At 47.3% G+C, this 12,296-nt stretch overlaps 1 protein-coding gene across 3 annotated transcripts in view; it reads left to right on the plus strand.

The window, feature by feature from the left end:
* LOC135904685 (treacle protein-like) overlaps positions 1-4,527 on the plus strand; it is a 40,916-nt gene extending 36,389 nt beyond the window's left edge. For all 3 annotated transcript variants that reach the window (XM_065435600.2, XM_070534062.1, XM_065435601.2), the window contains one exon: positions 4,025-4,527. In XM_065435600.2, the coding sequence (XP_065291672.2) occupies positions 4,025-4,151 (127 nt within the window). In that variant the 3' untranslated portion in view covers positions 4,152-4,527. The remainder of the gene's footprint in view (positions 1-4,024) is intronic.
* The last annotated feature ends 7,769 nt before the right edge of the window (positions 4,528-12,296 follow it).

Raw genomic sequence — 12,296 nt, forward strand, 5'->3', positions numbered from 1 at the left:
AATGGTTGTAAGGCTACCTTTGAACTTTGAGGGATGTCTCTCATTGACAACAAACTCGTGAAGTTTCTTCCAGTCTTCAATAATGCATGGTAGAAAAGATTGATTAAAGGATTTGGTAGATCCGTGAAGTCGTTATAAAATACAAGAACTGAAAATACGGCGGGAAGGACGATTAGGAGGCAGCATGAGAACATCGGTCAGTGGCCGTCGGGCGCTGCGGAAGGATGAATGCGCACTGTTGCAATCGCACCGCTGGCACGAGTTGTTGCAGCTGGGTCGCAAGCCTCAAGGGTAGCGTTGGCCTGGCGCACAACTGGAAGCATCCGAAGGTCCTGGCAAAGCATGAGTCGACTGCTAACAGAACAACTTGTTTATTCTAGCATTGCAAAAGAGCGGCCGGTCAGGTCGACCGAAGTGGAGAGACGGGAGAGCACGCTACTCGACGGAAGAATTCGGAGCCTCTCTCTTGGCGCCCGGGGGCAGCTGCTTTTATACTCTCGGAGGTGAGGGCAAGAAGGAACGTCTCGGGATGAGGCCACGTGACGGCGGGGCACGGAAACGCTGAGAGACACGTTGAGACAAGAAGGTGACGCATCCGCCGGGCTGGCGCCGGTCAGACCTCCTCGCTTCACACTTGGGGAGCTCCTCTCCCCGGCTGCCGCGCTTTGACAAGCGTGGGCACCAACATGCACACACACACACACACGCACACTTGAAGACACGTGGCATTGAAACATGTCTGGACGCGCTTGGCGGGGAGGCGTTGCGGCGGCGCTGAACGGGCCAAAATGTCCGCCGCTTTGAACGAAGCCCTGGCGTCCGTTGCATCCGCGCCGGCTATACCACGCGTCGTAGGCGAAACGTAACAGCACGCTTGTTGTGCGAGTCGTTTGAAGCGTTACTGTGGAATTCTTCGCTCGAGGACAGTGATAAAGCTATCGTAAACCTCTCGTAGGTCGTGCTGACGAATGTTTTCGAAAATAAACTCTGAGATAAACTAGCGGAAGCGCTCTAAAATATGGCTATCGTTCAAGGGCTTGCTCTCTCCATGGCCCTGCCGCTCTGACCAATAAATGGCGCGGCGGAGTACGGTATGCGGAAAATTTAAGCAGTGCAGACAATCCATGTATTCATTTCACGTGCGTGACATTAAAACAACTGAAGAAAAATTAGCAAGAATATACATGATTGTTTTTTTACAGTAAATCCACCTTTATCGAGGGCACCGAAGCACTTGAGCGAGTGCCACTTCACGCTAGACGTATTGTGGGCTTATGCGAATAATGAATAAAGGAAACAATGCACGCGATTGAACTTCGCTTACATCGCTTCACAATGAACCAACAGCATACAACATGTACATTAATTTTGCCAGAATTAAGGGGCAGAATGCAATGCGCATAGCTCGTGTTCTGTGACAAGCCGCGAATAAAACCCGTCAGTTACGCGATTTTATTTCGTGTTGCTGGCTGCTGTCGCGTTCTCCAGGGTAGCGTACCCCACCGCTGCCGACCAGTTGTTGCGACGCCTGGTTGTTCAACCTCGACCGGCGTTACTATTGGGTAGCGTGGCGTTGTCGGCAGGCTGCAGGCGTCCGGTAGACCACGGCGATCAGGCAGGGACGAGACGACTTCTAGTGCGAAACTTGCACGGCTTATTCAATGGTTGGCGAAAGATGAGAAGAAGAGAATGGAGTGAAAAAGTACATTGCGGGGCCCTTTAAATAGGCTCACTAAAATCGTAGGCGAGATCTTGCTCACGTCAACGTCACGTGAGATGCACCGAGTCCCACGGTGCTTTTGGTGACACCCACTTTCCCAGGACGATGTTTTCCCGAGCTTGCCTCCGCTGGTGGCAACCCGCGGGTCCTGGGGATCGTAGGCAGCTGATCCCTTCTCTTTCGCGCGTCGTTGGTTCGCGGAAAGGGCGTCTGGTTGTGGATGGTCGATTGATCCATTCTCTCAGTTGACGTTTTCACTAGCGTGCCTCTGCTGGCGGCAGCCCGGGAGTCCTGTCTGGTTCGCGGAAAGGGTTTTCACGCAGACACACAAAGGGGCCTGTGAACACTGCGGGGCGTCCGCCAGGCTGGCATCCACTCGAGACAACCACAGCAAATTAGGAATCCATTCTTCGTTTCGCTTAGGCATGCACATACACGAAGGGGCCTTCAAGTATTGCGGTGCACCTGCCAGACCGGTAACCACTCGAGACAACCACAGCAAATTAGGAATCCAGCCTCCGTTTCGATTAGGCATGGTGGATGAGCATCCTTTTTGCCCGGGGTGTTACACGCCAACCGTAACACTGCTTACTGCAAAGCGGGTGCCGACATAACCTTTGGCAGCTGTTCTTTTTTCCTCATTCGCAACGTCAAAAGCCGCTGGTGTCCCAGAATTTCCGACACTTATATATACGTACTGTTGAGCTTCTAGGGATGCGAGTACTAATTAATGATTGAAGTAAATGGTTCAAAGATTTGCAGGCGTGATTAAGCGTTCGCGACTTGTGGGCGTTTCGCAAAAAGAAGAAAAATGCTCTGGAACATTATCCTAGGAGTAGTTATTGTAACCTGAAACTTTTTTTCTTTTTGTGAACATAACTTTACGAAATAAATGCAGCTCCCAGGGCACGCCAGTAAGATTGTAATGAACACGAAATTTAACTTGCGCTAAATATTTGCGCAACGTACTGTGCCTAGCGAACTAACCACAGGCATGAAAGCTTACTGCACTGGTTAACAGCCAGGCATTCTTCCGCACAACGAAGCTCGTGTAACTTGCAAAACGCACGTGGCCGTGGCAGCGCGATGAACACGTGGCTCGCGAATGGCGACCGGAAAAAAAGTAAAAAAATAGGTAAAACAAGTTTCATGACGTCTACCTGACGGAAAGGTCAGCTGATAGGGTGGCTTCGCGCGCCGCAGCCAATCAGGACGAGGGAAGCGCAGGCGTGGCGACAGCGAGGAGGGTGGCGTGGCGAGGAGGAGTGGCGTGGGTGAGGGTGCGGCGGCATAGACCTGAGAGCGTCGCTACATTACAGAATAAAGAGGTATTTAATAGGACCATGATGGCGGCGGTCGATTGCGCCGTTCCGTAGATATTGCGGCTTGAAAAACGTCCTTTTTTCCCTGACTTCCGCGTACATTTTCGCCACCTTGGCTGATACAATAAATTTTTAGAGCACCTATACGTGATCTTCAGTGAATATATTTCCCAATCGTATCAAAAAAAGAGATATAGAAACTGAAAATCTGATTTTAAAAAATTCATTTTTTTTAGTTTGAGTTTAAGCCTTTATTCCACAGGCATGCGTACATAGGTACATGGCTGAGGAGAAGGAGGGGAAAGCCGCTGAATATCAGCTTGCTGGTGCTCTTTTCCCCCCACGTGCGCATCGGTACAAGCGGTACGCACAAAAACAGACAACACAGGACAAACATATTTACAAGAAAGATTCAAAAGCAAATGACAGCATAAAATGAACTGTACAAAAAATACGCTAACATCCCATTGTCGACAATTAATGCAAATAAGAGAGAAATGGTGGCAGGGAAATGCACAAAAGGGAAAATATAACGTATAACATCCTCTAGATGGCGCAGTATAACACACTGCGCCATCTAGAGGCGCCGCCGCGAAGACCGCGCGTGACGCGTGTATCAATATATACACATTCTGACAAGATTATCTGGTTGTATATGACACGGGTTCGGTCCCATCCGGATGGGACCGAACCCGTGAAGAAATTTGAAGCCATGAAGAAATTTGAAATTAGATAGATAGATAGATAGATAGATAGATAGATAGATAGATAGATAGATAGATAGATAGATAGATAGATAGATAGATAGATAGATAGATAGATGGATGGATGGATGGATGGATGGATGGATGGATGGATGGATGGATGGATGGATGGATGGATGGATGGATGGATGGATGGACGGACGGACGGACGGACGGACGGGTCACCGGAATGCTAATTTCATTCAAGTACTTCAATGCACAATCACTGTCTTACGCAGGATACTGAAGGCAGGCTACAGCAGGTCGAGCCGACGCAGCGGACAGGGCGGTCGCCGCTTCCGGAACAAGACCCGGCAGCACAGCGGCCTCTCCTCCTTGCTCGATATGCAACTAACGCTCGGCTAGAGACGGCGCCGCTTTCACCCGAGGCGCTTAGTTTCAATGCGCCTTGCGAATGAAGGGACGACCATGTGCACGCGCGTTCCTCGTCGACGTCGCGTGGGAAACTCGCCCTCGCATGACGCGTTTTTCACGTCAGCTTCTGCTAAGGCTGTTGACGTGTTTCCTGTGGCATATATTTCATGTCGCCGCTTTTTCTTTATTTTTTTTTCCTTTCCATTTTTGGTAATACCGACTCAGTGCGGGCCAATCGAAAAGGGAAAGCTGATTACATTGAATGTCCGCACAACGATTTTATGTTCGTGGTAAACGAGTGAATATCATTGCAACGAGGACATGCTGTTTAGATTGTGTAATAAAACTGCATGTATGAACCGTTTAATTTTGCGTGTGTGTGTGTGTGTATGTGTGTGTCGAAAGCTGTGGTGCACCAGTGTGATTCGTACATATATACGCAGTGTCGGATTGGAGAGAAATTCATACTTGCGTGAATGGTCATTCTAATGAGCCCTTATAGTCTCCAGGGTTGTGTTCACTCGCCTTTCTTTTTTTTTTTTTCAGGGATACTTGTTTGCGGGTGTTAGCGATTGCATTCTCAGCTATATCCCAGGGCAAATACTTCGTCCATCCAAATCGTGTCCAAATGTCCGCGCGCATACCGTCTCGAAAACAAATGAGGGATCCGCCTCATAGTGTGGTTGAGAGAGAGGGAGAGGGCGGGGTTCACGTGCCTATTCCCTCCTTGCAATTTCTTGTGTGCCAGGATGCCGCCGGCCCAGCCCCACTGGCTTTTCCCTCCTCCCCCCCCCCCCCGTCAAGTGCGTGCGGTCGAGTGGCTTGTCGGTTATATTAGTCGCTTAATTTTGTATCGATTGAGCATCGCACGCGTAACTCGAAGACATGTTCTTCACCTGCGACAAGTTGTAAGGTTTGTGAGTGGTGGCGCTGGCTAACACTCCCAGGGTTAGTTCTAGTAGTAATGCATACCCCAGAAAGTGGATGGGAGAACGGCGCCGCGCATCGGACGCGCAATGCGAAGACGTAGGATCGTTCCCCACCTGCGGCAAGTTGTTTTTTCTTCCACTTTCATTTCCATTAATTTATCATTTTCTTTAATTCAAGTGGGAAGTACAAGTAATTTCCCCTGTGTTGTCCTTGGTGTCTTTGTTTGTTCGCTTCTTAAGCTATATTCCGCGTACAGGACACTTTAGATAGTTGGCTGGGCGTCGTCGTTTAAGAAAGTATAGCGCCAGCGACATCGACGCGAGCAAAGCATAAGGCGGCGCGTGCGTCTATTTGTCGTACAAAAATCCCTCACGTGACCTGATCCTAGGTGCCTACGGACAGCATCGTTTAGGGATTTTTGAGAAGGCGCGATGCTGGCGGCGATGGTACATAGCTAGCGCCATCTAGTAAAGTCAGTATCGCAGCCGCTACGAGCCATGCCAGTAGCCAGCCGTACACAAGCGAAGTTGCCATTTTGATCTGTGTTGTGTGGGCCGTATCACAGACGGACGGAAAAAACTTTAATGGAAAAAGAACCTGCGAGGTTGCCAGCCCGGGCTCAGGCCACCCGGGCATTGTGTGCGGTGAGGCATAGCCTTTCCACCGCTGCCCGGGCCCGCTGGATAGCCCATAATTGGTCGTGTAGTTCTGATCTAGTCAGAGCGCTTAGCCATCGCTCCTCGAGAAGGTCCGGTTCTATCTTGTCCTCTACGTATACTGAACCGATCTGTGTGCGCTTCCACAAGATGTGTGCCATGTCTGCGTGTTCGTGTTTGCAGAGCTTGCAGCTTGCGTCTGGATATTGTGTTGAATTTATTCTGTTTAAGTGTACTGGGTTTCGGAACGTTCTGGTTTGCAATCTTCTCCAATCTGTTTCTTGAGACCTGTCGAGTTGTTTGTGGGGTTGTGGGTATGCTTCTCTTTGTTTCGTGTAGTGTGTCAGTATGTCGTGGTACGTGACCAGTCTGTCCCTGTCGTCTTTTATCGCTTCTTCGTCGTCTTCGCCTCCTCCGTCTTCTCCATCGCCTCCGCCGCAGTCCTTTCCACTTCCCCAAGGGTTGCGGGGTGTTGGGCCGTCACTGTCCGTGCCGCGGTGGGTTAGTGTTCGCGCGACTCGGTGGGCCTTCTCGTTGAGGTTGGGAGGGGCATTCATGGTAACTTCTCCCATATGTGCCGGGATCCATTTGAGGTATTTGGGTGTAATTGTGCCGTTCTTAAAGTCTTCTGCTCTGTGGTTCAGGATTTTGGCCGCCTCGGTGGAGACCCAGCCCTTTGTGAAATTCCTAATAGCCGTCTTCGAGTCGCTGATTATTGTTCTGTATTGTTGCCGACCGCTGATTATAGCCAATGCGATTGCCGTTTCTTCCGCTGCCTCCGACGATCTAGTCCTTACGGAGCCCGCAGTCACGGTCTTTCCTTTCGTGCATACGACCGCCATTGCGAAGAGGAAAGACCTTTGTCAGCGCCGACACCACCATTGTCGTCCCTGTTTCGGGGGTACCGCGCGGCGTCTACGAAGAGCACCCCCTCCCGCGCGCCGTGATTTTTGAGAATCGTTTTCGTGCGGCATTTTCTTCTCTCGACATTGTGCACGGGGTGCATGTTCTTCGGGATATTTTCCGTGTTAATTGCAGCTCGGACGTCTGGGTGAATCTGCATCTTGGGGCCGTTCATTCCGTGGTAGTTTATGCCGATCTTTTCCATGATTTCTCTGCCCGCCTTGGTTCCGGAGAGTCTTTCAAGTTGCGCTATTCTCTGTGCTTCTGCGATCTCCTCCAGCGTGTTATGCACTCCGAGTTGTAGTAACCTTTCGTTTCTTGTGTATTGGGGGAGACCCAGTGCTGTTCTGTACGCTTTTCTAATGAGCGCGTCGATCCTGTCTTTCTCGGCCTTGTTCCAGTGGACGAATGCCGCCACGTACGCGACGTGGCTGATCGCGAAGGCCTGAACGAGCCGTACGACGTTTCTTTCCTTAATGCCCCTCCTGTTGTTGGAGACTCTCTGTATTAGCCGAATGGCCGCCATGACTTTCTTTTCCAGGCGTGTTATAGTTTCCGTGTTTGTTCCCCTGGCTTCGATCCAGAGACCCAGGACTCTAATCTTTTGGACCATGGGTATCTCCGTGCCTTTCCTCGTAGTTAATCTGATTCCCCTTTTGCGTAGTTCCGCTACGTCTCTGGACGGTTTGCCGGACCTCCTGGGGCGGTAGAGCAGCAGTTCAGTGTGCGGCGTGGTGTTATTGCTATGGCACCAAGCAGGTGACACCACAGTGCCGCTTTCAAGCGAAAAGTTGTGATAGCTGCAGAGGCATCGTCGAACCTTCAAGCCGGGCGGGACTTCGGCATCGACGAGAAAAACGTCCGTCATTGGAGGGGACAAAGACAGCAGCTCTTTGTGTGCGCCACAACGAGGATGGCTTTTAGATGACCAAAGAAAGGCCATTACCACGAAGTGGAGACAGTTTTGGCCAACTTTGTTCGGACGGAGACAGTAGCTGCCCTTCCAGTGACAACAGAAGTGCTCCATGCGAAAGCTAGGGAGCTTTCGAGGGAGCGAGGCCTAATGCCAAAGGATTTCAAAGCCAGCCGGAGCTGGCTTCAGAAATTCATGAAGCGCTTTGGCTTCAACCTCCGACGTCGCACTTCAATCACCCCGAAGCTGCCAAGCGATTTCGAAGAAAAGCTGATAGCTTTCCAGCGCTACGTGCTGCGAAAGAGAGAAGTGGCAGGCTACAACCTTGAGCAAATCGGCAACGCCCACCAGGCGGCTGTGTATTTCGATATGCCAGTGGCGTACACAGTGAATGAAAAGGTGCCAAGGAGGTGAAGGTGCGCTCTGCGGGCTACGTCAAGCAGTGCGCAACTGTGATGCTGTGCTGCACAGCTGATGGACAAACTCCCTCCTTATATGATATTTAAAAGGAAGACCATGCCTGCTCAAGAAACTTTCCCAAGAAATGTCATTGTGCAGGGAAATGAGAATGGATGACGGGTGCGATTGTGGAAGAGTGGGTTAAGATTGTGTGGCGATGGCATCCAGGAGCCCTTTTGACAAAGAACTCGCTCCTTGTTGTCGACTCTTACCGTGGGCACTTGACCGACAGTGTGAAGGCTGCACTCGCACAAGCGAACACGGACCTCGCTGTCATACCGGGCGGCATGATGGGCCAGTTGCAGCCACTTGATGTCTGCGTCAACATACGTTTCAAGGATCGTCTGCCGAAATATTACACGGACTGGTTGACTGACGAAGACCACATGCTAATGGCAACGGCCGCATCAAACGTGCATCGCTATCGCAGCTAGCGGGCTGGGTAGCTCAGCCTGGGACGACATCCCAGGCACATTGATCGTGCACGCCTTTAAAAAGTGCAGCATATCTAATGCACTTGACGGTACCGAAGATAGTGCACTGTTTGAAGGTGACAGGAACAAGGAACACAGCGACAAGTCTAGCAGTGGCGACGACGTTGAATGAGCTCTGCACGTTCAGATTCAATAAATGCTGTTTGCATTTTGTGAATGCTGTCCTCGCTTTTTTTGTTCAGCCTACATTCGAGATAATATATTTTTTTTGTTGGCTTCGAACTTTAGGGGGTCGGCTAGAATCGGGGTCGGCCTAAATTCGAGTAAATACGGTAGTCACCTAACACAATGTGTGTAATGAATCGAGGGTGAATGCTCTATAAGAAATTACATGTTTTTTACGAGAGAGAGAGAGTAAAATATCTTTAGTAATAATATTTGAATGGCGAGAGCAGTGGGAGGACTCTCTCTCTCTCGTCAGAAACATGTAATTTTTTGTAGAACATTTACCCTCGATTCATTACACACATTGCGTTAGGTGACTACCGTATTTACTCGAATCTGACAAGAGATGGCGATTATTTTCTGACACATGTCGATCTTTGTTTGCTAATGTGGAAAACCTCAATCACATCCTTCTCAGCTCTGTCAGGGCTCTTTGCAACTAACCTCATGTGCTGGCTTTAAGATAGGGAAACACCCATGGCTCATATGTGCAGCGAGATGGCTACTGTAGTTATTCTTCATGCAAGTTTTGGGTTCACCCACTCCCTCATTGAAACACTGATAACGGTTATGGTTACTAATAATCGTTTCCATCCAGGAGCAAAATCAGCTTGTAGTTAGTGCTCGTCCGGTTGATAGGTCTTTCTCCTTGTTTTCATGCTATCATACTTCTAAGAATAAATAATCTTGCGTACTATTTCTGAAACCTGGGAGAGTTGGTTGTTGGCATTAGCAAACAGTTACTAGACTATAAGATGAAGCACATGAAACGCACAAGATGAGCATTGCACATGAACTTGTTTTAGTACATGAGTGCGATTATATGCATGCATGAAAGGCTCACATTTGCAGCAAAATTTGACTATACTCAACATATAAGATACATCACTCATTCTATTTTGCGTGTACCATACATCTTTTTCAAGTAATCAATTTTTCTATTCGAGATTTCAATAGGTGTGCTATTCCATTTATCGGTTTGTCTGGGAAGGCCCTTATATATCAGTGTGCACTTTTAGCCTTATATCTTCTGAGTATTTTGTGCTGTTGTATTTTGCCATGTATTGACATCTTTTACAATGTCCTGCAAGTTTCTCAGACCTTGCTAACCTGCGCAGAATGCTCAGCCTGTCTTTGGGGCACCCTTGAGTGCCTTTAATGCCTGCAGCAGCAAGTGTTACGTAGGATAGACCAGTATTTGTGTTAATGGCAGGCTGCAGGAGCATCGTGCACAGATGTAGGTGGTAACAGCATGTCGATATCTCACAAAACATTGCAAAAGATGCCAAACTGTGCCAAAATTTGACTGTACAGATGCACTTTGCAAATATAAGGCAGGGAAGTGCAGATTTGCATACTAGGCCTTTTCCATCCAAGAAACCAATAACTGCATAAACAAACCTTCTACAGGGGTCTTGAATAAAGAAGTTGGTTACTTGAACAATATGATGTATGACATGGGTGCATCATGAATCACATAGCTTATATGTCGTGTATTGTGAAATTTCCTGCGAATGTCGTTTTTATATATGTAGTCATTGTTTAGTGAGGTAATTTCATTTTCAGCACCCATTCTCTGCATATCAAGTTGGTATTTTGTTTTGTCTTAGAACTGTAATTATGTTTCATAAAACCTTACATTGCTAAAATTTCACTTGGGGCAGTTTGGTCTTTTCATCCACGTTCTTGTTTTTGTCGTTTCCCTTACAATGTAAGCATTTTTCTGGAACACTTGCAGTATTTCGTCATGCTCTTGCGTTTAGAAGGCAGATGTCTGTCTCTGAGTAGCCCAACCCACTTGAAGCATGCAAATCTGATGCATCCTCAATAGAACTCCATAGTGAACGTATTGCTAAAATATTTTTCAGGGGATGAAGCACTTCTGTAACTGCCGAGTTTTGCAGCAATAAAGAAGCAGAATGCTTGCATCTGTGTTCTCTATATTTAACTTTCTTTGTATCATCTTTTATCTGACTGTCTGTCAGCATGGTAACATTGCATATTGTCTTCTTAACATTCATAGGCTCCAAATTGCTCCTATAATGTTTTTGTCCTCACATTTTCTGCAATATCCTTCACCAGAAGGACGACTACGAGTTCACCTGATTTACCAGTTTTACAGGCAACAAATTAACCATAATAGTAGTGTCATGCCCATTGCTTAAAAGCTCCTAAACAATTTTGCACATCTGAAAGTTCCTTGAATTCATGCAAGCAGGTGCTGTTTATAATATGGCTGAATGCTCATGTGATTGGTTTTTCAGGCCAATGTGAAAGAAAAACCCCAGTACCTGTTGATGTTTTATGATGTTGACCTGTATTTATTATTACATTGATGAACTTTGTGTGCACTCTGAAGATATGCGCATTACTGCTGGTGTTTTGTATAATCTGTGTATAATAAGACAACGCATTGTATTATCAAAAACGCATCCATTTTATTAGTTTTTTAATGTGTTGTCATGATTTCCTTTCATTGTCAGTACTGCTAGGCATCCTAATACCTAATTAAAGAGCTTCTGCAGATATAGACTTGATTGAAAATTTCAGAAACATTTAATCGTGCAGCTATAGGTACTTCTAATGCTAAGCTTTTTGTTCAATACAAAATAGTGGTTCCTAAATTGGTTATTCGTGCCTATAAACCACCCTAGCTGGATGAAAATACTTTTCAGAAACTGCTCGAAGGTCTATTATATTTAATCAAGTCAGAATAAGAAGATACTTTTTGCAGATACAAAACATTTATGGTCCATCTCAATTAATGAAACATTCTGGAGAGCCTTGTGGTCATTCATAGAAACCCTTGTTTGTAGCTTTGTCAGTGCCGTGGTGTTCCAGCCTTAGTCTACAAGATAACAATGCTCACACGATGTGAAATTTTCACGAAGTATTCTGTGTGTGCATTCTGCAACTTAAAAGGAAGAGGTCTTAACACTGGCCAAAATAGTTTAAAATAGTTATTTGCATTTTTGCTCCCCCTGGGAGTCTTGTTCACAAGGCTCCCGTGGGGGAGCCAAAGCGTCAATAACTATTTTAAGCCATATTGGTCGGTGTCTGGACCTCTTCCTTTTAGTATGCATCATCCCGACCAGACGGGCTTTTGTCATACTCCCGACTTCATCCAGTCTGCAACTTTACAATGCGTTCGTGTTGTCCACTTCTCTACTCTTGTGTCCTGTCTGCACACGTCACCTTTTTTGCATAATGAATCCTTAGCAACTAGCTCAGCTTTCTGTCCTAAGGTACAATGGGCTGTAATTTTTCCTAAAGTCAGGTGGCCAAGATACACTTGGCGTGTTGCATTGAATGGCCCAGCACTCTTGAATAATTCGTAATGCTATGTTTAAATATTCATGTGGTGTCAGTTTGCAATACAATAGTACATAATCTATTTACGTTTGGTTTTGCAGGATGCTCTCTATCATGCACTGCCATCTCAACAGTACCATGGCTTTTTGTGTGGATTCCTTCCATTTTGAAAGCCACCAATGCTTGCACAGCATCAGAGCCTGCCTGCCTTGATCTTGCGGAAGAAGAAAATACAAAATGCCTATTTTTTAAAATGCGTGCATGGCTCCACGCAAGACACCACCTGCCGTGGGGGTGTTAGGGC

Source organism: Dermacentor albipictus, chromosome 2 (genome assembly GCF_038994185.2).
Source record: "Dermacentor albipictus isolate Rhodes 1998 colony chromosome 2, USDA_Dalb.pri_finalv2, whole genome shotgun sequence".
Lineage (NCBI taxonomy): Eukaryota > Metazoa > Arthropoda > Arachnida > Ixodida > Ixodidae > Dermacentor > Dermacentor albipictus.